The following is a 27,363-nucleotide window of genomic DNA, read 5'->3' as shown; positions in this document are numbered from 1 at the left end:
GTGTCAGGGACATGTGATTGCGGCTGCTCTGCCCGGTTGTTGTGGAGTGAGCCGGGAAGATGAACGCGGAGCGGGACCTGAGCCCCCTGACCCCAAACATCGTGCGAGCCCTGAACGACAAGATGTACGAGAAGAGGAAGGTGGCGGCGCTGGAGATAGAGAAGTAAGTGACACCCGGGGGAGGGAGGAGACAGGAGTCACCCGAGAGAGGGAGGGGACAGGAGCGGAGACACCCGGGGGAGGGAGGAGACAGGAGTCACCCGAGAGAGAGAGGGGACAGGAGTCACCCGAGAGAGGGAGGGGACAGGAGCGGGGACACCCGGAGGAGGGAGGGGACAGGAGCGGGGACACCCGGGGGAGGGAGGAGACAGGAGTCACCCGAGAGAGGGAGGGGACAGGAGCGGAGACACCCGGGGGAGGGAGGAGACAGGAGTCACCTGAGAGAGGGAGGAGACAGGAGCGGGGATACCCGGGGGAGGGAGGGGACAGGAGCGGGGACACCCGGGGGAGGGAGGGGACAGGAGCGGGGACACCCGGGGGAGGGAGGGGACAGGAGCGGGGACACCCGGGGGAGAGAGGGGACAGGAGCGGGGACACCCGGGGGAGGGAGGGGACAGGAGCGGAGACACCCGGGGGATGGAGGAGACAGGAGCGGGAACACCCGAGAGAGGGAGGAGACAGGAGCGGAGACACCCGAGAGATGGAGGAGTCAGAAGTCACCCAAGAGATGGAGGAGACAGGAGCGGAGTCACCCGAGAGAGGGAGGGGACAGGAGCGGGGACACCCGGGGGAGGGAGGGGACAGGAGCAGGAACACCCAAGAGAGGGAGGAGACAGGAGCGGAGACACCTGGGGGAGGAAGGAGACAAGAGCGGAGACACCCGGAGGGGGGAGGGGACAGGAGTGGAGACACCCGGGCAAGGGAGGGGCAGGAGCGGGGACACCCGAGAGAGGGAGGAGACAGGAGCGGAGACACCCGAGGGAGGGAGGAGACAGGAGTCACCCGAGAGAGAGAGGGGACAGGAGTCACCCGGGGGAGGGAGGGAACATGAGCGGGGATACCCGGGGGAGGGAGGGGACAGGAGCGGGGACACCCGGGGGAGGGAGGAGACAGGAGTCACCCGAGAGAGAGAGAGGGGACAGGAGCGGGGACACCCGGGGGAGGGAGGAGACAGGAGTCACCCGAGAGAGAGAGAGGGGACAGGAGCGGGGACACCCGGGGGAGGGAGGAGACAGGAGTCACCCGAGAGAGAGAGAGGGGACAGGAGCGGGGACACCCGGGGGAGGGAGGAGACAGGAGTCACCCGAGAGAGAGAAGGGACAGGAGCGGACACACCCGGGGGAGGGAGGAGACAGGAGTCACCTGAGAGAGGGAGGAGACAGGAGCGGGGACACCCGGGGGAGGGAGGGGACAGGAGCGGAGACACCCCGGGGATGGAGGAGACAGGATCGGGGACACCCGAGAGAGGGAGGAGACAGGAGCGGAGACACCCGGGGGATGGAGGAGACAGGAGCGGGGACACCAGAGAGAGGAAGGATACAGGAGCGGGGATACCAGGGGGAGAGAGGAAAAAAGGAGCGGAGACACCCGGAGGAGGGAGGAGACAGGAGTCACCCGAGAGAGGGAGGGGACAGGAGCGGGGACACCTGGGGGAGGGAGGAGACAGGAGTGGAGACACCCGGAGGAGGGAGGAGACAGGAGTCACCTGAGAGAGGGAGGAGACAGGAGCGGGGATACCCGGGGGAGGGAGGGGACAGGAGCGGGGACACCCGGGGGAGGGAGGGGACAGGAGCGGGGACACCCGGGGGAGGGAGGGGACAGGAGCGGGGACACCCGGGGGAGGGAGGGGACAGGAGCGGGGACACCCGGGGGAGGGAGGGGACAGGAGCGGGGACACCCGGGGGAGGGAGGGGACAGGAGCGGAGACACCCGGGGGATGGAGGGGACAGGAGCGGAGACACCCGGGGGATGGAGGAGACAGGAGCGGGGACACCCGAGAGAGGGAGGAGACAGGAGCGGAGACACTCGGGGGATGGAAGAGACAGGAGCGGGGACACCCGAGAGAGGGAGGAGACAGGAGCGGGGACACCCGAGAGAGGGAGGAGACAGAAGCGGAGACACCCGGGGGAGGGAGGAGACAGGAGCGGGGACACCCGGAGGACGGACGAGACAGGAGTCACCCGAGAGAGGGAGGGGACAGGAACGGGGACACCCGGGGGAGGGAGGAGACAGGAGCGGAGACACTCGGAGGAGGGAGGAGACAGGAGTCACACGAGAGAGGGAGGAGACAGGAGAGGGGACACCCGGGGGAGGGAGGAAACAGGAGCGGGGACACCCGGGGGAGGGAGGAGACAGGAGCGGGGACACCCGGGGGAGGGAGGGGACAGGAGCGGAGACACCCGGGGGAGGGAGGGGACAGGAGCAGGGACACCCGAGAGATGGAGGAGTCAGAAGTCACCCAAGAGATGGAGGAGACAGGAGCAGAGTCACCCGAGAGAGGGAGGGGACAGGAGTGGGGACACCCGGGGGAGGGAGGGGACAGGAGCAGGAACACCCAAGAGAGGGAGGAGACAGGAGCGGAGACACCTGGGGGAGGAAGGAGACAAGAACGGAGACACCCGGAGGGGGGAGGGGAGAGGAGTGGAGACACCCGGGCAAGGGAGGGGCAGGAGCGGGGACACCCGAGAGAGGGAGGAGACAGGAGTCACCCGAGAGAGGGAGGGGACAGGAGCGGAGACACCCGAGGGAGGGAGGAGACAGGAGTCACCCGAGAGAGAGAGGGGACAGGAGTCACCTGGAGGAGGGAGGGAACATGAGCGGGGATACCCGGGGGAGGGAGGGGACGGGAGCGGGGACACCCGGGGGAGGGAGGAGACAGGAGTCACCCGAGAGAGAGAGAGGGGACAGGAGCGGGGACACCCGGGGGAGGGAGGAGACAGGAGTCACCCGAGAGAGAGAGAGGGGACAGGAGCGGGGACACCCGGGGGAGGGAGGAGACAGGAGTCACCCGAGAGAGAGAAGGGACAGGAGCGGACACACCCGGGGGAGGGAGGAGACAGGAGTCACCTGAGAGAGGGAGGAGACAGGAGCGGGGACACCCGGGGGAGGGAGGGGACAGGAGCGGAGACACCCCGGGGATGGAGGAGACAGGATCGGGGACACCCGAGAGAGGGAGGAGACAGGAGCGGAGACACCCGGGGGATGGAGGAGACAGGAGCGGGGACACCAGAGAGAGGGAGGATACAGGAGCGGGGACACCAGGGGGAGAGAGGAAAAAAGGAGCGGAGACACCCGGAGGAGGGAGGAGACAGGAGTCACCCGAGAGAGGGAGGAGACAGGAGCGGAGACACCCGGGGGAGGGAGGGGACAGGAGCAGGGACACCCGAGAGATGGAGGAGTCAGAAGTCACCCAAGAGATGGAGGAGACAGGAGCGGAGTCACCCGAGAGAGGGAGGGGACAGGAGCGGGGACACCCGCGGGAGGGAGGTGACAGGAGCAGGGACACCTGAGAGATGGAGGAGTCAGAAGTCACCCAAGAGATGGAGGAGACAGGAGCAGAGTCACCCGAGAGAGGGAGGAGACAGGAGCGGAGACACCCGGGGGAGGAAGGAGACAAGAGCGGAGACACCCGGAGGGGGGAGGGGACAGGAGTGGAGACACCCGTGCAAGGGAGGGGCAGGAGCGGGGACACCCGAGGGAGGGAAGGGACAGGAGTCACCTAAGAGAGGGAGGAGACAGGAGCGGGGACACCCAGGGGAAGGAGGAGACACGAGTCACCCGAGAGAGGGAGGAGACAAGAGCAGGGACACCTAGGGGAGGGAGGGGACAGGAGCGGGGACACCCGGGAGAGGGAGGAGACAGGAGCGGGGACACCCGGGGGAAGGAGGGGACAGGAGCGGGGACACCCAAGGGAGGGAGGAGACAGGAGCAGAGACACCCGGGGGAGGGAGGAGACAGGAGTCATCCGAGAGAGGGAGGGGACTGGAGCGGGTACACCCGGGGGAGGGAGACAGGAGCGGGGACACCCGGGGGAGGGAGGAGACAGGAGCGGAGACACCCGGGGGAGGGAGGAGACAGGAGCGGAGACACCCGGGGGAGGGAGAGGACAGGAGTCACCTGAAAGAGGGAGGAGACAGGAGCGGGGACCCCCAGGCGAAGGAGGAGACATGAGTCACCCTAGAAAGGGAGGAGACAGGAGCAGGTACACCCAGGGGAGGGCGGGGACACCCGGGACAGGGAGGAGACAGGAGCGGAGACACCCGAGAGAGGGAGAAGACAGGAGCGGAGACACCCCGGAGAGGGAGGAGAAAGGAGTCACCCTACAGAGGGAGGGGACAGGAGCTGAGACACCCGGTAGATGGAGGAGACAGGAGCTGAGACTCCCGGTAGCGGGAGGAGACTGGAGCTGAGACACCCGGTAGAGGGAGGAGACAGGCGCGGAGACACCCGACAGAGGGAGGAGACAGGCACGGAGACACCCGAGAGAGGGAGGAGACAGGAGCGGAGACACCCGAGAGAGGGAGAAGACAGGAGCGGAGACACCCCGGAGAGGGAGGAGAAAGGAGTCACCCTACAGAGGGAGGGGACAGGAGCAGAGACACCCGAGAGAGGGAGGAGACAGGAGCTGAGACACCCGGTAGAGGGAGGAGACAGGAGCTGAGACACCCGGTAGAGGGAGGAGACAGGAGCGGAGACACCCGACAGAGGGAGGGGGCAGGAGCCGAGACACCCGAGAGAGGGAGGAGGCAGGAGCGGAGACACTTGGGAAAAGGGTGAGACACCCGGGACAAGTAGGAAACAGGAGAGGGAGACACCCGAGAGGGGGAGGAGGACACACCCGGGAAAAGGATGAGACACCTGAGAGAGAGAGGAGGAGACACTTGGGAAAAGGGTGAGACACCCAGGAGAGGGAGGGGACAGGAGTGAAGACACCCAAGAGAGGGAGGAGACAACTGAGAAAGGGAGGAGACACCTGGGGAAAGGGTGAGACACCCAAGAGAGGGAGGAGACAGGAGCAAAGACATCCAAGAGAGGGAGGGGGCAAGAGAGGAGACCAGGGAGAACGGTGAGAGACCTTAAAGAGGGAGAAGACTAGATTGGACACATCGCGGAGAGCGAGGAGACAAAAACGTGGACACCCGGAAAAAAGATGAGACACTGGAGGGAGGGGCAACACGAGAGAGGGGATAAGAGGGGATACACCTGGTAGATGGAGGGGACAAGAGGGGATACACCCGGTAGATGGAGGGGACAAGAGGGGAATACACCCGGTAGAGGGAGGGGACAAGAGGGGGATACACCCGGGAGAGGGAGGGGACAAGAGGGGGATACCCCCGGGAGAGGGAGGGGACAAGAGGGGGATACACCCGGGAGAGGGACGGGACAAGAGGGGGATACACCCGGGAGAGGGAGGGGACTAGTGGGGGATACACCCGGGAGAGGGAGGGGACAAGAGGGGGATACACCCGGGAGAGGGAGGGGACAAGAGGGAGATACACCCGGGAGAGGGAGGGGACAAGAGGGGGATACCCCCGGGAGAGGGAGGGGACAAGAGAGGTTGCACGAGGGAGGAGACCCTGTGGACACTGTTTCGGTCTTGTCTCCGCAGGTTGGTGCGGGAGTTTGTGGCACAGAATAACACGGCGCAGATAAAACACGTCATCCAGATCCTGTCTCAGGAATTTGCTCTATCCCAGCACCCCCACAGCAGGAAGGGGGGGCTCATTGGACTGGCCGCCTGCTCCATTGCACTTGGCAAGGTAAGGTCCTGAGAGCACATGGGACGCCTGCTCTTGGGGTGACCCTCCAGGTAGGGGATTAGCCCTCTGTTCTTCTTGCAGGACTCAGGACAGTATTTGCGGGAGCTCATTGAACCGGTCCTCACCTGCTTTAATGATGCCGACAGCCGTCTGCGCTACTATGCATGTGAGGCGCTCTACAACATCGTGAAGGTGGCTCGTGGCTCTGTCCTGCCTCATTTTAATGTGCTGTTTGATGGACTCAGTAAGGTAAGAGGCTCAGCTGAGGAATGACTGATGTGTTCTACTGATCCCCTCACTCCCACATGAAGTTTGCTCATTTTGGGGCTGGAGGCGAGCTGCGTGCTTTAAGCCTATGGTAGACTATATACTGATGTTGGCTAAACACTGGTGCCCAGTTTGGGCATCCGAATTTAGCGGCAGTAAAGATTATCCAGCCAGTACTGCAGTACTGGCCGGGATGATCTTTTCTGACACTGGTCGTTCTGTGTCCCGGCCAGTGTCTTACAGAGTGGGAACATAGCCTTAGGATGTATGGAGCTTAGGATTAGTAAATGGCTCCTCTCAGAACATATACAGGGTTTAAGGGCAGTTTGGGGATTTCATCAGGGTTTCAGGAGGCTCCAGCAAAGTTAAGGGCTCCCCTCTGATGATGTAGGCAGTTAGGGGCTCCCCTCTGATGATGTAGGCAGTTAGGGGCTCCTCTCTGATGATGTAGGCAGTTAGGGGCTCCCTTCTGATGATGTAGGCAGTTAGGGGCTCCCCTCTGATTTTGTGGGCAGTTAGGGGCTCCCCTCTGATTTTGTGGGCAGTTAGGGGCTCCCTTCTGATGATGTAGGCAGTTAGGGGCTCCCTTCTGATGATGTAGGCAGTTGGGGGCTCCCCTCTGATGATGTAGGCAGTTGGGGGCTCCCCTCTGATGATGTAGGCAGTTGGGGGCTCCCCTCTGATGATGTAGGCAGTTGGGGGCTCCCCTCTGATGATGTAGGCAGTTGGGGGCTCCCCTCTGATGATGTAGGCAGTTGGGGGCTCCCCTCTGATGATGTAGGCAGTTGGGGGCTCCCCTCTGATGATGTAGGCAGTTGGGGGCTCCCCTTTGATGATGTAGGCAGTTGGGGGCTCCCCTCTGATGATGTAGGCAGTTGGGGGCTCCCCTCTGATGATGTAGGCAGTTGGGGGCTCCCCTCTGATGATGTAGGCAGTTGGGGGCTCCCCTCTGATGATGTAGGCAGTTGGGGGCTCCCCTCTGATGATGTAGGCAGTTGGGGGCTCCCCTCTGATGATGTAGGCAGTTAGGGGCTCCCCTCTGATTTTGTGGGCAGTTAGGGGCTCCCCTCTGATTTTGTGGGCAGTTAGGGGCTCCCTTCTGATGATGTAGGCAGTTAGGGGCTCCCCTCTGATGATGTAGGCAGTTAGGGGCTCCCCTCTGATGATGTGCGCAGTAAGGGGCTCCCCTCTGATGATGTGGGCAGCTAGGGTCTCCCCTCTGATGATGTAGGCGGCTGGGGCCTCCACACTGATGATGTAGGCATTTGGGGGCTCCCCTCTGATGATGTACGCAGGTAGGGGCTCCAGTCTGATGATGTTGGCGGCTAGGGCCTCCAAACTGATGATGTAGGCATTTGGGGGCTCCCCTCTGATGATGTAGGCGGCTAGGGGCTCCAGTCTGATGATGTTGGCGGCTAGGGCCTCCACACTGATGATGTACACTGTTAAGGGCTCCCCTCTGATGATGTACGCAGGTAGGGGCTCCACACTGATGATATTCATGACAGTTGGGGTCTCTACCTTGTGCTGTGTATTTAGTCAGTAGTCAGATGAGTTTTTCCTAATCCATAACCATGAAGTAAATAACTGACGACAATAGTAGCCAAGTAACATATGATACTGTAGCAACATTCAATGTCTCTGAGCCGGATGACCTTCTTTAGGCAAACGAAATTAGCAAAAAGAACATAACCTATGTGAAAGTATAGTGAGAGAGAAGAAAAGGCAGGGCACCTTCCCCTCTCAGGTGGCCATGCTGCTTTTTCTTCTCACTCTCTCACTCTCTCTCTCTCTCTCTGCCTCCACATACTGTAAGCCGATGTTCTCTTCACTGTCAGGTGGTGCCTGGAGATTGAAGAACAGCCGTCTAATATTGTCTGCCGTAGACTTCCCAGGCATAAAACCTGTCTGGTCCATACTAGAAATAACCTGTTGGCCAGTGCCTAGAATCTCCACATGGACACAAAGCAATGAAATAGGTCTGTAAGGTCCCATTTGAAGAGGAACCTTACCTGACTTAGGAATGAGGACTACTACTGCCTCCCCCACAGATACAGGCAGTCTCCCCTCTTCGCTAGCAGAACCGGAAAGCGGCAAGCGGCTGTGTCATTAAACACTTCACCAGGCAGTCCATCCAGCCCAAGGGAATGCTCAATGGGAAATGCTTTAAGTTCCACTTCCAGCTCTCGAGCTGCTTCCTCTATGCCTGTGTAAGGTTAGGAAGAGAAATATTAGGGCCCTATTACTTGGAATGATTATCGTGCGAAAAATCGGTAAATCGTTCGAATTTAAACGATAATCATTCTGTGTAATTGCAGGCAACGATCGAAAAATCATTCGTATGTCATTGATCGTGTATTTAGATCGGAACCTAAAATTATCGTTAATCGTTCACTGTAATTCCACGTTCGTTCCCTCAGGTTCCGTGTTTTTACTAATTGTACAGTGTAAAAGCACATTGTTCATTGTTTTTCTGGGATCAGAAGGAATAAACAATCATAGTAACGATCATATCGTTCTGTGTAATATGGTGAACGATTTCAGGTTAACGATAAACAATCTCGTTTGCAAATGTTTATCGTTAATCGTTAAAAATCGCTCAGTGTAATAGGACCCTTAGAGACAAACTCCACCCCCTCACTAGGCGTATATGATAGTTTAGAAGAATAAGTGTCTTTATAAAAGGACACCATTTCCGAAAGGATATTCATATGTGCTGTCAGGTGGTGGAGAGGGGGGGACCACAAGAGTCATGCACTTTTATACAATTCCTACTCATATTCCAAAGTGTGCTGCCACCCGACTATCTTGTCCTGTGTATTTGACATGTCTCTTACTGTTTCACAGCTTGCTGCTGATCCCGATCCCAATGTGAAGAGTGGCTCTGAGCTCCTGGACCGACTGCTGAAGGTGTGTGTCTGTTTTTGGGGTATAAAGACAAAGGTTCACCTCCAACTTATCTACATAGGGCAATTCTCGCTAACAAATCTTCCTATGGTAATCGGCCCTTGTAATAGGGCCAGCAATCCCTTACAACAGTAGGCAATGTTATATCCAACCATATTGTCATTTTAAAAGCCGCCTTCTGAAAACATAGAGCAGAAGTAGCTGTTCAGATGGTGAGCAACCGCCGTATCGCTATCAATATAGGTATTTTCCCCATAACTTATTTTTGTAATGCCACAGTTTTTCTTCTTGTCCCTGATATATATGAATATGGTATTCTTCCTTCTGTTAATGACTTTGTTACTTCTTTCAGGATATTGTGACAGAAAGCAACAAGTTTGACCTAATTGGTTTTGTTCCACTATTGCGGGAACGGATTTACTCCAACAACCAGTATGCCCGACAGTTCATTATCTCCTGGGTGAGCATTTCTTCTGTCCCACCAGTTTGTTTATAGTCTGGATCCTGTCAGTAGTGGGATGTGATGTAGGTGACTGGGTCCTGGTAGCAGAAAGATCTGATGTTAGTGGCTAAATCCTGCCATTACTGGGATCTGATGTATGTGACTGGATCCTGTCATTACTGGGATCTGAAGTAGGTGATTGAATCCTGCCAGTACTGGGATCTGATGTAGGTGACTGGATCCTACTATCACTGGCATCTGAAGTGGGGTGATTGGATCCTGCCAATACTGGGATCTGATGTTGGTGACTGAATCTTGCCATTATTGGGATCTGAAGTAGGTGACTGGATCCTGCCAGTTCTGTGATCTTATGTTCGGGACTGGATCCTGCCAAACTGGGATCTGATGTATGTTACTGTATTGTGTGCTAGTAGTGGGATTGTATGTATAATACTGGATCTCAGCAAAAGTGGGAATTTTTCTGACTTCTTGTGAGACTATTCTATTTGTAATCTATTTTTTCTATCAGATCCTTGTTCTGGAGAATGTTCCTGACATTAATTTACTGGAATATTTGCCGGAGATTCTGGACGGTCTATTTCAAATACTTGGAGATAACAGTAAAGAGATCCGGAAGATGTGAGTGTATATATTAGTCCATATTCCGTGTCTCCAGTCATTTGGCATATGGGGAAAGTTTCATTTTAAGTGTCAGCTCCTCTTAGTTTTGCACTATGACGCTATGCTATGTGAGCCACGTTTCCGGCCTTCCTCCATCCAATGCAGTGATCAGTCATAATTAGAGATGAGCGAACCGTGTTCGGGTTCGGGTCCATTCGAACCCGATCGTTCGGCATTTGATTAGCTGGGGCTGTTGAACTTGGATAAAGCTCTAAGGTTGTCTGGAAAACATGGATACAGCCAATCCATGTTTTCCACATAGCCTTAGGGCTTTATCCAACTTCACCAGCCACCGCTAATCAAATGCCGGACGCTCATGTCGGATGGACTTGAGCATGCTCGAGGTTCGCTCATGTCTAGTCATGATCTTACTGCTGTGCAGGCGTCATGTTTTTTTATGCCAGACATGTAAGCACTGTTGTATGTAGTTATGTGAAAGACCTGGAGACTAGTGGGGATATTGATGCTGGACTACCTGAGCTCTGCTAGAATTTGCATTGTGTTTCTGCAGGTGTGAGGTGTCTCTTGGGGAGTTCCTGAAGGAGATCAAGAAGTTGCCAGATAGTGTAAAGTTTGCAGAGATGGCCAACATCCTGGTAATCCACTGCCAGTCATCAGGTGAGTGCCCAGTACCCATTTTCAACTCTAGCTCTGACTATAGACAAACGTGATGTCTCTCTTATGGTGTCCTTGTTCAAAGATGACCTCATACAGCTGACCGCCATGTCTTGGATGCGGGAGTTCTTGCAGTTGGCTGGCAGAGTGATGCTTCCATATTCTTCTGGGATCTTGACTGCAGTGTTGCCTTGCCTATCATATGATGACCGGAAAAAGAGTATCCTTCATGGGGCTGCTGCTGCACTTCACTGTTCACATGTGATGCCATGGCATGTCCTCTTGTTTCCTCCTTACATCTTATGACTCCAGGTATTAAAGAAGTGGCAAATGTGTGTAACCTGAGCCTAATGAAGCTGGTGACCCCAGAAGATGATGAGAGTGATGACACAAGTCAGTTACCAAGTCAGGAGGAGCTGCCATCATATCAGGAGGCTGTTGACCGGGGTAAGACTGTTATAGGTGTAAGAGTTAGTGTAGCTACCAGTGGCTGTAAGCACCAGACTTGCTTATTGATAATGGGAGTTTAGACAGATCCTAAAGAGAAGAAACTTATAACGAAAAGACCTGGGGTGAAGAGTGGGGCAGAACAGTTTCCCCAATACAGAAACCTTGTTCTGGCTCTTGTTGTGGCTTGTGTTTGGCTGGATGCACACATGAAGTTTTTTCTGAAGGGAATAGAGCAAAGAGGTGCCCCATGTAAGGGGTTTCCCAATTAAGAGAGTAAGAGATTGCAGGAGCCGTCCACCTTGTCCCTCATGCTATCTTCAGATCGGTCCCCCAGTTCCTTTGTTTCGAATACAGCCACGGTTCGGCATGTGACCCATGACAAAGTAACGGGGGGTGATCTGAGGATCGCCAGGGGGCACGGAGGTCGGACTAGGGGACAAGTACCTTTTAATTGGAGAACCCTTTTGCAAAAGCAAACTAAAACACCATGAGTGGCTGTGACTGAAGTGTAGCACCATAAAACCACAGTGGTCCAGACTGTCTGAGACAAAAACACGTTCGATGTTTGTGTCAGACAGCGACCAATCACAGTTAATTTTGGGAACCAAAAGCTGAGCTGTGATAGGTTGAACTCAGTCAACTCAAAATTCTGACACATTTTTGTCTTTGATTGCTAAATCTGGAGCAGCCTACATTCACAAGCAGCAGATCTACTGGAGAGGTTTGGGCTCACACACTATATGGACAAAAGTTTTGCATTCTGCCTCTTAATCATTGAATTCAGGTGTTCCATTTAGTTACCTACATCCAGTGATGTCAGCCTTTACAGCCATTTGTGTAATAATGGATCGCTGTAAAGAGGTCACTGAATTCCAGCGCTAAAGGGATTGTCCACTTTCAGTGTACAGTATTGGTAAGTGTACTCACTGTATATACTGACAGCAGCTCCCTGTGTGCCTTGCAGGGCTGATATCAGGCATCCCTCCTCCAGACTTTGTCATCCTCCTCTGTAGTGATTCTGTCTATAAGATGGCCGAGCATGGAGGAGCATGAGACTATGCCCCTCCCTCTGTGTTCTCCATAGGCACATACAGGCTCAGTGTTGGACACATGGGAGGGGCAAGTCACACCATTCAGCATACAGAGCAGGGTGGTATAGCCTGAAAGAGGGGTGTCTGATATCAGCACTGCTAGGCCCCCACAGAGCTGTTATCAGTAAGTGCAATTAGTACAGTTACTAATACTGAACAATTTTACTATAAAGTAACAACCCCTTTAAAATCCCCAAAAATCTTTGCCAGGAGCTTTATGGGATGGGTTTCCATGGCTGATCAGCTGCATGCAGGTATTACTTGACAGTACTAAGTAGGGACAAGTCGGTAAGCCACAGCTCCCACTGCAACTCTGACTCTTGATTTGATCAGAGGCCGGCTTCCAACTCCAGCTCCTTCATAAAGGAGTCAGACACCAGGAGAATTATTTATCACACTAGTGTAAAGTAGATCTGGCTCAGCAGCTTCTTCCTAATGTCCTACATGATCCTGGGGCGATGTCTGAATGAATAAGGCAGAGATATAAAGCAGATTCTCCTGTGTGTGTGCATTGGATGCAGCCAGTCTCCAGCCATCATGTCCTGAACAACTCAGAACTAGACTAGATGGAGCAGGTGATCTTTTCTTGCTGACAATGTTCCATGTTTCTAATATTCACCATACACAAAGAAACACTGCTAACAATGCCAGATACCTGTGATATAGAGGGGCCGATCATAGTAATATAGAGAGGTCGGCCATAGGCCCAGATCCAATAGCAATAGCACACACACTCGCAAACAGCCTGCTGCAGCCATAGCGCACACACACACACACACACAGCCTGCTGCAACCATAGCGCACACACTCACACACACACACACACAGCCTGCTGCAGCCATAGCACACACACACACACACAGCCCGCTGCAGCCATAGCACCCACACAGCCTGCTGCAGCCATAGCACACACACTCATACACACAACCAGACACAGCCATAGCACACACACACACACAGCCCGCTGCAGCCATAGCACCCACACAGCCTGCTGCAGCCATAGCACACACTCATACACACAACCAGACACAGCCATAGCACACACACACACACACACACACAGCCAGACGCAGCCATAGCACACACACACACACAGCCTGCTGCAGCCATAGCGCGCGCACACACACACACACACACACACACAGCCTGCTGCAGCCATAGCACACATACACAGCCTGCTGCAGCCATAGCACAAACACAGCCTGCTGCAGCCATAGCACACACACACACACACACACACACAGCCTGTTGCAGCCGTAGCGCACACACACACACACAGCAATTCTTCTAGCAGAACGCCGATCCGCAACAAAATTTTCCATCCAAAAAATTCCTATGGAAGCCTATGGAAAGGACCTATGTTCATATATTACGGGCAGATTTTGAGTGGATTCCGCGTGCAATTTCACATGGAATCCGCCCGAAATTCTGCCTCTTTTACTCAGTGTGCAAGGGCCCACAGCCTGCTGCAGTCATAGCTCACACACACACACACACACAGCCTGCTGCAGCCATAGCGCACAAACACACACACGCACACAGCCTGCTGCAACCATAGCGCGCACACACACACATACACACAGCCTGTTGCAGCCATAGCACGCACGCACACAGCCTGCTGCAGTCATAGCACACACACACACACACACACTTGGCCTGATGCAGCCAGAGTGCGCTTACACGCACACATATACACACACACGCAGCCTGCTGCAGCCGTAACACACTAAAGAAAAACACAATCTTTTTCCAGAGAGAAAACACCACATTGACTGCAGTAGTTTACTGCTACACTACTTATGGCTTCTCCTCCCTCTCCATATTACACAGAATATCTTTATATTACACTGCTGCTCCTATACAATCATCCAGCATCCAGTAAGAGAACAGCACAGATCTCCCCCCACACAATGGACTCTTCCAGCTCAGAAACAAGCTGGCAAATAGTGACGGACAACATCTCCCTGACCACCCTTATGTAATAGGTCCTTTGCTTTATTATTGATATATGGAGGAAAGGTCATTAAATAGAACATAAAATGTATTGATGAGTAACCTTTATAAAATTCCTATGAAAACTCATTTATAAAAATTTGAGAGTTTATTTTAGAGCTGGAGTCGGTAAATTTTTTTTCTGACTCCCAACTGCAGCCAAAACTAGCTCCGACTCCAACTCCACTGCCCTGGTACTAAGTAACAGATGGATTTGTATAATGTAAACAGACACTGGATTCTGGATCAGCGGAAACGTGATAAATCCCATTTCTCTATATAGCTCTCTGATAGACATATCTGGGTTTTGTGAATGCTAGGGAAAGGTTACCTGCCTGACTGTATTGTGCTAGTTGTAAACTTTGATGGAGAAGGCATATGCTATGGGTTTTGACCTAGGCCCTAGTGCATTAACCAAGGTCCATGCATGACCCATCATCCAACATCAGTGTTTGACCTCGCAAACTGTCTTCTGGATGATTGAGCAAAAATACCCAGACCTCTTCAAAATCTTGTAGAAAGTTTTCTCAAAAGAAAAGACGTAAAAAAAAGAAAAACCTGCAAAGGGGCCACCAACTCTATATTGTCTATAGATTTAGAATGGGATGTCCCAATATCTTCATATAGTATCTGCATCCATGAGTTTATATATGAGGCAGCTTGCTCTATACCTGCAGTGCCGAGTGTCACGTCTTTCTGCAGTCAGATGAGGTTACACTGATGGATGGAAGCTTTGATCATGAATTGCCTTGGCCAGCAATTGAACCCAGGCCTTCTCTGTGACATACGAGAAGTCAAATACAGAGTACCCAATACTGTGGCTGTGCATGCTCGTGGACAGTACTCTCTTTGAATAGTGCTGCTATGACACCAATTTCTTGAGAGGAGAACGCGGAGCGAGAGCCCTTTCATAAAGATATTGTGGGACACTGAGGCAAGCGGGATTCTGCGGCAGAGAGCTTCGATTTTACTCAGTGTCAACATACCCTATGAAGAGAACAGCAACAGGGACCAGAATTGACAGGGTTAGGAGATAGATACAATAGTAAAATCTTACTGGGAAAATCCCTTCAAAGAGAAAATGACTTATTGTTTAACCCTTTAGCGACATATGCCGTACATGTTACTACACATGCCACTGGGTTTTAGCGCATCGGGCCATAAGTGTGCACTTCCCCATGCTATGTAATACTATGAAGCAAGCTCAGGAGTGGAGCTCACTTCATAGTGGGTGAGGACCGGCTGCTGTCCTCACAGTTCACGAGGGACAGCAGCAATTGCACTGATGTCTGCCATTAACTGCTTGAGCACTGCATTTACGGCATTTAAGTGGGTGATTGGCTGTGTTGCATCTTTGTGCATATAGCTAATAAAATTGATAAAGTGAATATAATTGTAATGTTGTGATAACCTGTGGTATCTAGTGAAACATCTGTTATTTGTATAGTGACTGATTCTCATGTTTCATTGTAGGAACTCCTGATACAGACAATGATTCTAGTCTGGACAACATCAGTGTGTTTGCACCAAGAAGGTGAGAGGGTTCATCTATCATTATAAGGGAGTTGTCATTGTGAATACTTGGAAGGGACTGAGCCATTGAGTGGGAAGGGTGATGTTTATTTTCACCCCTGCAGTACTATCTGCTGACCACCAGATGGCAGTCATACCTTACAGTAGTCCGCTGTCAGGTTCTCACTTTGTCATGGATACGGCGTTTAGCAAGCTAGGAATCCAACTTGTTATCAATATTACAGTCACATCCTTATTTACTCCCTGTCATCGTGCAGCAAATAATAATGTGGATATAATGGGGTCATTGATAACCATTGATAACTCCTCTGGGGGCTCTGCATTCTTGCAGGTAGATGGAGTTCTATTGGGGGTTTACATAGTAATTTAGAGCCTTGTACTTACATACATAGTTGCCATGTAAAGCTTTGGGGAAAAGGGACAGAACAGCCCGAGCCTTGATGACAGGGAAGGAAGGAGAATAGTAGCTTCCCAGGACAGGCTTATATATCATCTACTGCATATTGGCTCATATGTGTTTCCCAGATAGACTGGTTTATATCAGTAAAACCCTTTGCCCAATATGCAAAGATTTAGAAGGAGATTTATCAAACTGGTGTAAAGTAGAACTGGCTCAGTTGCCCCTAGTAACCAATCGGATTCCACGTTATAGGATGGACGGCACCCTTCCCAGTACCAATTGACAATTGGCATAGAGCGCCTGCAGAGCACTCGAACTACCACCACCCGAGCGTCTTCAGGGGTCTAGAGCACTGCTGCCCACCTAAAGACAGATGATAATTTTTACAGCATGCCCTCAATATAGTGTCTTGGCTGCATTTTGTATTTTTGGACTGGATACACTGTAAAAAAAAAAAACTACACTGTGCAGTGTATTAGTTCATGTTTTCTCTGCCTCTTGGGTGTAAACAGTGTTTCACTGACCACATGCAGAAATTAGAGTTTCATTAAAAATGCGCAGAATTTCTCACTGAAAAGTGAAGAAGCTTTAATTGCAGTAGATTGTGCCAGCCCTTTAAATATTGCCTGCAGTGAGTGGAGGATATGATTGTTGGATTCCTGCAGTCATCATCCCACATTACCATAACAATGGCACTGTGATCACAGGATGCTGCTGCCAGGTTGCCACTCCTCTGGCTACAGGCAAATACGTAGGAGAGTTAACCCTAAGGGAGTAGAGCAACTGTAAAGAAAATTGTTGCATCTTCATGCGTGATATGACTGTACCACCTTACTCTGGTCATATGAGGAGAGGCTGGATCTCTCATCCATCTGTACAGTATACTTAACTCAATGTTATTTTGTAACCTGCAGTTCCCCTGCTGCTGCTGTGACCCTCAATCTTGATGGAATTGTGCAGGTACTGGACCGGTACCTCCATGAACCAAGCACTGGGATGATGACTCGGATATGTGTGTTGAAGTGGTTATATCATTTATATATTAAGACCCCCCGCAAGGTGCGTACCCCTGGTATGGAGCCTAATTCAGCACTAGAGTTAAGAGTTAAAGAGGTTGTCCAGGATAAAACAATTGATAGCATATCCACAGGTGCCATGTTGATAAATTTTAGCACAGGTACACATAACGTATGACTGCAAAACGGCATGAAAAATCACTACAAATACCCAATCAATCTCTTTGTCTGATAAACAAGTTCTGGAATAGCGAAGACTCTGTTGCATTGTTAGTTATACACAAAGTATACTACCTCATGATATAATCTCACATTTCTATAACTTGGTGTTTTCTGGGAAGAAAGAGGGGTGAGCAGGCTATTGCAGCTGTATTGCAATAAGCTTTGAGCGATTGAGGGAAGACTTTCACATTCTATTACATTCTTATCACAGTCTATTAACAATAAAGGAACAATGGGAACAGGACTTGGTCCCTTGACAGCAGAACAGTGGTTGGAGGTGCTAGCAATGACTCCCATGCTAGCAGTTTTTAAAGGTGCATAAACTGCCTAAACTCTTTCTACTCCATTGTGTAAACAGTGCTCCTAGATTTTTACATAGAATAGACCTGAGACCAGATTCTTTATTCCCACCCATATTTTAGATTTAATGTGTGATTGTACAGCCTTGGTTCAGTTGTAGACTGATGTGCTGCTATTGATTAAACATGTGTATGGTATAACAGTCCTGGTGGGTCCTGAGAACTGTTTGCTAGGTCTTATTATTAGTTAGACCTTAGAGAGTTGGTCACGCCTTCAAGGGATATTCCCCCCCAAAATCATTTTTGCATTAATAAGTAGCCCGCCCATAGCTTTACATCTTTGTAAAATCAACTTATTATGGCTCTTGCACCGTTTTGCTGCTTTTTAGTTGCATTCACTCCCTCTAGACACATAAAATCATCTAAACTGAATCCTCTCCAACACTGCTTCCTGCTTCTGGCCCCACCCTCTGTGTCGGGATTACGTGTCCTCTGTCTCTTCAAATGTCTTTCCTTCCTCCGGCAATCACTTCAATCATCCAGCAATCATTCAGTGTGTGTCGGGGCAGGCTGCACACTGGAGTGGCAGCTTCTCCAGGTCTTAATGGGAGAAAAGGGAGCAGTGACAGTGCCGTATCAAACCCAGTCTGGGATTGATCGGGGAAGGGAGATGGAGGGGGAAGGTTACACAACCCTAAGAGAAATGCATAGGAGCGCAGATGCTCGGCTCCCTGGGACCAACCTGCAGTAGGCTGTGGAGGTGGTGAGTGATGGTGACTGCATCCGCTACTTCAGCCCTGGGATCTGGCCCTGGGTTGGAAACACTGTCACTCCAAAGCCTGTTACTGGTTGGTACCACTGCCCCTGATGTGCCCAGATGCTGACTGGCTGATCAGATGCTGCAGTAACCGGAGCCGATCGATGTGTCCCCGCATCGGTTGCACAGAGCACTGTTATCTGAGTGGCTCCTGTTGCCTGGACACCTCTGACAACTTTACTGCTTTATCCTGGCAGATTCGCCCTGCGGGGGTGCCTCCAGCCCAGGGCCAGATTCCCGAGCTGGAGTAGCTGGGGCCATCACCACCACTCATCACCTCTAGCGCCGGGCTGTGAGCAGGAATGTCGAGACATAACAGTACAGGGAGTAAGGAGTTCCCGCAGGGCGGATATACTGGGATGGAGCAGTAAAGTTGGCAGAGGTGTCCAGGCAACAGAAGCCGCTCAGATAACAGGGCTGCGTGCAATGGCCCAGGGACACCGTGCTTGGCTCCAGTTACCGCAGCATCTGATCGGTCAGTCCAGGTGGCATCGGGGGGTATCTGGGCACATCAGGGCCAGTGGTACTAAGGGAGCCACTGCCACAATGTGCCCTGGTGTTGGGACGTGGGACAAACCCAGCAACAGGCTGTGGAGGTGGTGAATAACCGTAACGGTGCGTCCAGCCCAGGGCCGGGTCCCCAGGCTAGAGTAGCGGCCGCTGTCACCATCATTCACCACCTCCACAGCCTGCTGCAGGATAGCTATGAACATTGGTAAAATCCCCCTCTGCTGCAGCTACGCCTCAACCGGGAACTCTAGTGTGGGTGGTCCCAGGGAGCCGAGCATCTGCGCTCCTATGCCCTAAGCATTGTGTCCCCTTCCCTCTAACTCCCCCATCCCCAACACTCCCCACAACCCTGTCTCTGTTCCTGTGCTTACTGTGCAGTGTTGTAATGCAAAGCAGGGGGCAGGAAAGAAAGCTAAGGGAGCCGGTACACCCAGGGACCAATAAGGCTTTAAGAAAAACTTGTTACTCAGGAACGATGTCAGCTAGAAAGACAGGAGATGGCTAAAAATACTCAGGGGGACTTGGCGAGCAAGACCAGCTAGGTTTGGGAGGATTACCAAAAGAAAAGCCATGTCCAAGAGTGAGCCTATTTGGGTTTCTTAAATTGATACTCCCAGCCTACCATATCTGTACATCCTATGTATGCCTCCTATACAGGCTGTGTAGATCGGTTCATTGTGTGTGTGTGTGGGGGGGGGGATGCTTAGGTATTGTTGAAATTACACAAACAATAATTAATTTCCTCCTATGAACTTTGGGGATGACAGATACACCCCCTTTGCATTCCTTGTTCATCTGAAGTATGATGCAGCATTCAGGCACTTTTAGATCACTAGGTCTACAGACTGCAGACATATCCCTTCTAGTGCTGTACATAATGGCAGTGCTGTAAAGTTCACATACACAGTGTGATGGTGCAGTTATATAGACATTGTATATGGCTTCCTGAATAGAGCTGTAAAGTCTTCTGTACATAGGGGAGGGGGGGATACACCCTGTAGATGGCTTCCTACAGTTGCAGTCATGCTAACAATGTTACCATCATGCTACAGATGTTCCGTCACACTGACCTGCTATTTCCCATCTTGCTGAAGACATTGTCCGATGAGTCTGATGAGGTGAGTAATCTGGACTGAACTTTTTGATATAAATTGACTGCCCGGTTGTATACTGTGAAAATTACCCAATGCTAGTCTAAGAGAGAACACATCATTTTAGCCTCCCTTCCCTTCACCAACAACTTGTTTACACTACTGTATATCTTATATATTCAGTATGTGTGTATATAAGCAAAGTAAACATACCTTTATTATAGATCTAAGCAGTAGCATAACTCAGATAGCATAGCTTTAATCATTCACTCTCCATATGCTAATAGAAGTGTGTGTCCATCAGGTGTTCAAGTTTCCTGGGCTCTCGGCTGCAAACCCTCCCAACCCCTTCTCTTTGCTCTTGAGAGCTCTTTGGCTTTAATGATTCGCTTCTGTCATAGGACACATATGACATAGGGGACCACCAGTGCAGTCATTCAAAAGTAAAGGGTAGGGGTTGGGAAAGTTTCCAGGCGAGACCCTGGACACTTGTATGCTTGATGGACACACTCATCTAATTAGCATATGGACCATGACGGATAAAGTCTTTGTTTTTTCAGCTATGCTTCCGCTTAGATCAGTAACATGGATATGTTTAATCTGCTTACATTGTCACCTGTGTGTGTATATATATAATATATAATTTTATACTTGGGGGGGGGGGGGGCACGATTTCCTTTTAATCTGTGTGTCTGCCTCCTGGGTCATAACAGTGAAGGTATTGGGGCGACCCTTTATGTGGGCAGTATTTGGTGTTCTTCTGTGGATCATTGTGGACGGCGATGGTTTAAAGCAATATCTGTAATGAAGGTTTCCGGTAGGCTTTATGTTTAGTTTCCTAGCCATTTTAAGCTCTGCCTGATGTGGGAGGCTACAAACAGGTTGAAGGGCTCTTTAGGGTACCATCACATATGCAAATAAAAGCCCACAGGCATAGGATGGCCAATGACTTCACAATCTTGCCAGTTTTACTGGTCATTGGCGAAATCATGCAGCCATTGCACACAGGTGAGGCGATTGTGGCACCATAATAGCATAGCCCTTCTGTGTATGTGAGCCAGTTCTTGTAAGCAGCTGTGCAGCTGAGTGAGCAGGACTGCTGCGGTGTGGAAGCTTCTATTGTCTGTCTTCTCAGTTTGCTGGGTGATGCCTGTGTCTCCCTCTTGTGCTGTACATGAGGAGTCTACAGTGCAGAGTAGACGATTGATCTCCATGTGGCTGTTGGTGTGGGACGGTCACGTGCGCTATGCCTGTCCTGCGGCACAGTAGGCAGGGCTCAATATCTGGGTTGTTTTTTGGGCACTCCTCACTGTTAGTCATCTCTAGTGCAGAGAAGCTAGGGATGAATGCAGTGTGGGGTCTGGGTTGGAAGGAGTTAATGGAGCTGGAGCCTGCCCCCCCCCCCCCCTCCTCTGGCAGAGCTGCTTGTTTCCATGGTGACAGGAGGCTGGGTTTTTCTGCAGAGCATTACACCAGACAGGATGCTGTGTCCTGAATGTTAATGGAAGCTTCTGCTGCTCCTGCCCCCCACCTCCCTTCATTTGTGGCTGTTAAATTCTTCCTATAGTGGTGGTCAAAGGTCGGGTCAGTTTGGGGTTCGAAGAGCTGATATAGGGGGACACTTGCCGTGTATGTATTGAGATGTGTAATGTGGAGTAGTCGCTGTGATTTTTCAGCGTCATTCCTCTGTGGTGGTGTTCTGTCATGTGGAAAATAGATAAAATTAAAGAAAACCTTCAAAACGTTCATAACAGGATTGCTCTGTACATTTGTTATGCGGTACAGGTTGTAGGGATAATATGCTGCAGTATGGTGGCTGTGACATGTGACCAGGACTATTATCAGTGCGCTGAGGCTGTACAGATGCAGTCTGGTTGCCTTCTGTTTTCTGGCACTGTGATGCAGTATCTGGTGTCCCTCTTAGAATTTGGGGGCCCTTTGTCTTTGGCCTGATGATTCCTGTCCCCTTGTCTATGACCACAGACACCACCTCTGTTCTTCCTCTGATTTGATGATTATAATTCCTGTCCCTAGGTCATTCTGAAGGATCTGGAGGTTCTTGCAGAAATTGCCTCCTCTCCTGCCGGACAGAGCGACACCGCTAATGATGAGGCCATTGGCAGCCAATCCAAGCTGCAGGTGCCATCCCCAGCTCGAGGAGCACTGCCCGGCAGCTGTGGTGAGGGTGAGCGGCTGCACCATCGGGATGGGGTCTGGTTTCACAGTCAGATAATAGCAGGAAAAACAATATGCAAGGGTGCCATAATACACTAGATCTGGAATGTCCACAACACATCCTCTAATCTTCATATCTTTCCACTTTCTAAATGCCCTATTACACAGAGTGATAATCTGCCAAATCAGCCAGATATGTCCCTGTGTCATAGTGACAGTGATCGGCCTACGAACAAATGCTCCATCACTTTACACATGTCAAAAGATAGTCTACCATCGGCCATACATCTCCCCATATAATATGAGATGTTTGGCTGTCTGCTGATTAAAGGAAAAGGCTGCACAGACATTCTAGAGCTGCAGTCCCAACCGCATCATTATCAAGCCATGTAATAGGCTCTGTAAGTGAGCGCTTGCTTAAACCATACTTCAGGTTTTGTTATAAAGCCTAAATAGACTTTGGCCCCGATTTATTAACGTGTGTAAAATAGAAACTGGTGTAAATTGGCTACAGCAACCAATCACAATTCAGCTTTCATTTCTTCAGAACTGAAAGCTGAGCTGTGATTTGTTGCTGTGGACAATTTACACCAGTTTCTGTACTGCACAGCTTGCTAAATCTGGGCCTGTGTTTTAGTTCTTCAGCATTTCGAGACTTCTGCTTCATTGTTAAAGGAAAACTATTAGCAGATTAGAAACATCTAACCAGCTGATATGTCCCTATAGCACACAAGGCGCTGAGGGTGAAGGTAATTTTCCTACCTTTTATTTTTAGGATATTTAGTAGTTCATTTCATACGCCAATAAGGCATTTTGTTGCACTGCGACGGGACCACCACCCCTAGTACATACATCTGCCCTGGCTGGCCCACCCCTCCTCCTAATGAATATTAGGGTGGCACTCCGGCTCTCATCACTGCAGAGTCCCAGAAGAACATTCATTAAAATGTTCAGTTCTGAGCCATCAAAACATAATCTGCTGTTGACTGCACATCTCCTTGTGTATGGCTACCTTGTGTAAGGGTGCCTTTAAACAGACAAATTTATCTGACAGATTTTTAAAGCCAAAGCCTGGAATGGATGTGAGAAAAGGAGAATTCTTAGTCTTTCCTCTATGACCCTTTTCTCTGTTTATAGTCTGTTCCTGGCTTTGGCTTCAATAATCTGTCAGATAAATCTCTCTGTGTAAAGGCACCCTAAGGTAATATATCCATTTAATGGGAAAAAAAACTGATGAATGAATGGCAATTTAGGAGATTGGAGCTCACTTACAGTGTTGCTTGTGCCATCTGATACAGCCTTTACAGCACAGATATCAGAGCACCACGCTCTAGGTATGGCATTCTTTCTGCGTTTTTTTTTTCTTATTTGCTTTTCTACAAGATTTAAAAACTCCATTAGGGTACAAACCCACTTGACGTATTTGCGGCGTTAATCAGTCTTAAAAATAAGCAGGCAAAACGCAGGTTGGCTTTATACAATTGTTCTGTGTTAAAATACGCAATTGCGTATTTTTGAAGCATGAAGCTACATGCGTTTTTCGCACAGGTTATTAACAACTGATGCTTTGCTAACAACAAGCTTCACGCTTCAAAAATACGCAACTGCGTATTTTAACGCAGAACAATTGTATAAAGCCAACCTGCGTTTTGCCTGCTTATTTTTAAGACTGATTCACGCAGAAAATACGTCAAGTGGGTTTGTACCCTTAAGACTGATTCACGCAGCAAATACGTCAAGTGGGTTTGTACCCTTAAAAAGTATGTTGAACATGCTACCAAAAATAATTGTAAGAGACATCATTAAAAATGCCTACAATTTATTAAAGGGGTTTCTTTGTGTTGTTTTTTTCCCCCAAGACTGCAAAAAATGTGTTTAACAGGAGGCCTGATGAAACATTTTTCAGTGTTTTTGCTTTTGTTCATTGTGATCAACACATCCGCACGGCTCAGCTCTTATAACTGTTCTGTAATGAGATGTTGGCGGCTGTGGGTTTGGTTAGTCCCGTCTGTGTTATCAGAGGGGGATTACAGAGCAGGAGGCAGCGTGGAGTTCTGTGGGGAGGGGATTGTGAATCATTTAATTATTTGCACGCTCTATTTTCACTGTTCATGCTGAGGGGCATTATCTACAAGGTTGTGCCTTCCTACAGCTGTATGAACACAAGATTATAATCGGAGCAGCCAATCAGGTGGCTGCATTTATGTCGCACACTGCACTCTGATTGGTTGCCTCGGCACTGATGTGCAGCAGATGTGATCGTACAGTTGTGATGTCAGTGAGTGGCCCCGTCCTGGTGGTGGAGGGTCCAGATCTCATGCACGTTAATTATCTTGCCAGGTGCTCGGGGTCTGGAGAGCTCACCCTCAACACCCACCATGAACTCCTATTTCCACCGTTTCATGGTAAATCTACTAAAGAGGTTTAGCTGTGAGAGGAAACTCCTGGAAACAAGAGGAGCATTCATCATCAGGTAAGGGTAGCACTCGACACATGGAGCTAATATATAGCTTCCATAGAGCTGCGCCAGAGGCCCTGAATGGATCCTCCGATGCAGTGATGCTTCCACCTTTGTGTCCTGCACCATCATAGGTAGAGGTCACAGGAAACCAGGGGCTGTTCCTGGAGGTGTATGCTTTCTGGGGTGGTTTGGGGCAGTTTGTGATTTATCAGGGGTGGGCCCCTAGGAGGGTCTTGGGTTTGGGTTCCAGGTTATTAGGTGGGATGACAATCCTGCTGTCCCTTCTGTCACCCTCTGTGTTCTTTCCCTTAGGCAGCTGTGTCTTCTCCTGAACGCTGAAAACATCTTTCACTCCATGGCAGACATCTTGCTGCGGGAGGAGGATCTCAAATTTGCATCTACCATGGTCCAAAACCTAAACAGCATTTTACTGACCTCCTCTGAACTCTTTCAGCTTCGAAGTCAGCTCAAAGACTTGCAGACCCCGGTACGTTTATGCGTAACTGAGCTGGCAACATTTTGCATCCATGTAAGATTCACCATTTTCTATGATGCATCAAAGGGTGGGACCAACCAAAGTTGCAGTAGATGTATATGTAGTAGTAGGAGTGTCAGGCGTGCCATGCAATGTAGAGGAAGGTTGGGGATCTAGTTCTGCTGGGGAGGGGCATCTTATCCTGCAGTGCAGGGGGGAGGAGTGTCTAGTTCTGCAGTGTGTGCAGGGGAAGGTTGGGGATTTAGATCTGCAGGGAAGGGGCATCTCATTCAGCAGTGCAGGGGGTGGATTGTGTAGTTCTACAGTGTGTGTGTGTGTAGGGGAAAGTTGGGGATCTAGATCTGTGGCGGAGGGGCATCTCATCCAGCAGTGCAGGGGGAGGAATGTCTAGTTCTGCAGTGTGTGTGGGGGAAGGGTGGGGATCTAGATCTGTTTTACTGGGGGGAGGGGGTGGGGGTTACTTCTGCAGTGTGTGGGGGAAGGAGGGGATTTAGTTCTGCAGTGCTAGTGGAAGGGGCATCTTATCCTGCAGTGCTGACGGGATGCTTGTCCTACAGTGTGCCGATCTTTTTCCTGGTGTGCTGACACTTGTCTCTTCTAGGAGAGTTGTAACCTATTCTGCTGCCTGTACCGCTCCTGGTGTCACAGCCCTGTGGCTACAGTGTCTCTGTGTTTCCTCACCCAGAATTACCGTCACGCCTACCACCTCATCCAAAAGTTGTATCCTTTGCTGCTCTGCTCTCAGTAAGGGGCTGCATCTCTCATGGTCTTGTTCCTGTTCCTTGACCTTCTTTTTACAGCGGAGACCTGGAGGTCACTGTGGATTTTCTCACTGAAGTGGACAAGTTGGTGCAACTGATAGAATGTCCAATCTTCACATGTGAGTGCGTCAAGCACCAGCCCCATATGCAGCCCCCCAGCGCTAGGCAGGAAATAGAGCAGAAGTGATGAGACTGCTGCACAGGGGGATTCTGAGGAGAGCATGTCAGGTCAGAATAGAGCAGCATCACACGGAGAAAGGAGGCAAGTACAGTCAGATTGAGAAGGAGGCATATGAAGACAGAATGGGAAGGGGGGCATGTAGAGTCAAAGGGGGACGGGAGCATATACAGTCAGAAGGGAGACGTGTAATAAGAGGATTGCCCGGAGCCATCTTTAGTGGAGAGTTACTGCAGTTTATAAGTGTTACTGACCTCTCTATTCCCTTAAGATCTGCGGCTGCAACTTCTGGATGTAGAGAATCACCCGTACCTGATCAGAGCACTCTATGGGCTCCTCATGCTACTGCCTCAGAGCAGTGCCTTCCAACTACTGTCACACCGACTGCAGTGTGTCCCCAACCCACAGCTCATGAGATCAGGGTGAGTTCAAAGAATATAATGTAACAAGCCTTGTGCCTGTGTGAGCACCACAATGATAGTTATTTACTCTTTGACCTGCAGAAGTTAATAGTTGTGGGGTCTCAACCTCTTCTTTCTGCAGGCACGCTGAGCCCGCACCGTTGAGCTCTCCAAAATCAGACTCTGAGAGGATAGACTACACCGAACTGCTACAGCACTTTGAGAAGGTTCAGAACAAGCACCTTGAAGTTAGACACCAACGAGCTGGGGACATTATGGAACGTCGTCTAGGACAGTGACTCCCCTCTCCTTCCCACCTTGTAGAGTGCTTGAGCTCATGCTCCTTCACAGGCCGAACCCTATACTCTAGCAAACGCCAGTGACCTGTTTCAGCTGTGCGGGGCTTGATGGGTTCGTAGTGACTGTACTAGACCAGGGCTCCTTTACAGAAGCTGTGGGAACCACTGGGTTATACTCCCAGTCAGTGGTCACAGCACATAGGACAACACCCTGACACTGGGTCTTCACTGTGTTTCCCTGGATCTCTATGTATCGTCAGGTAATGTCATCCTTGAGGACACAGAGAGGACACAATGGGGGGCATCTTCTTGTCACTTGTCTTCTGTCATTTTTTTTAATATGATATGATTAAAGTGTGAGATGTCTCTTTTGCAAAGTCTTCATAACTATTATTATTTATAGTGCCCTTGTGCTCTACATTAGATCCAGACAATCTACAAATCTACCATAGGAATAGAGGGAGGGCTCACTGTACAGGGAGGGGCATAACTGCAGACCA

General features: G+C 50.7%; 1 protein-coding gene across 3 annotated transcripts; it reads left to right on the top strand.

The window, feature by feature from the left end:
• On the top strand, positions 1–27,240 carry VAC14 (VAC14 component of PIKFYVE complex). 3 transcript variants are annotated; one of them, XM_069966379.1, is made up of 19 exons: positions 1–163; positions 5,609–5,759; positions 5,841–6,008; positions 8,874–8,936; positions 9,286–9,393; positions 9,905–10,014; positions 10,568–10,674; positions 10,757–10,891; positions 10,984–11,118; positions 15,678–15,738; positions 17,052–17,196; positions 20,054–20,119; positions 22,127–22,271; positions 24,608–24,740; positions 25,041–25,215; positions 25,826–25,944; positions 26,025–26,104; positions 26,435–26,585; positions 26,707–27,240. In XM_069966379.1, exons 1-19 carry the CDS (start codon positions 60–62, stop codon positions 26,861–26,863), a joined length of 2,313 nt encoding a protein of 770 aa, XP_069822480.1. In that variant the 5' UTR covers positions 1–59; the 3' UTR covers positions 26,864–27,240. The 3 variants fall into 3 exon arrangements, with proteins under 3 accessions (XP_069822480.1, XP_069822479.1, XP_069822481.1); XM_069966378.1 differs by having other exon boundaries at positions 22,127–22,277; XM_069966380.1 differs by lacking the exons at positions 1–163; positions 5,609–5,759; positions 5,841–6,008 and adding an exon at positions 8,218–8,241 and having other exon boundaries at positions 22,127–22,277.
• Positions 27,241–27,363: the final 123 nt, after the last annotated feature.

This window comes from Dendropsophus ebraccatus, chromosome 4 (assembly GCF_027789765.1).
Source record: "Dendropsophus ebraccatus isolate aDenEbr1 chromosome 4, aDenEbr1.pat, whole genome shotgun sequence".
In the NCBI taxonomy this organism is placed as follows: domain Eukaryota; kingdom Metazoa; phylum Chordata; class Amphibia; order Anura; family Hylidae; genus Dendropsophus; species Dendropsophus ebraccatus.
This window is presented reverse-complemented; position numbering and strand designations above follow the sequence as displayed.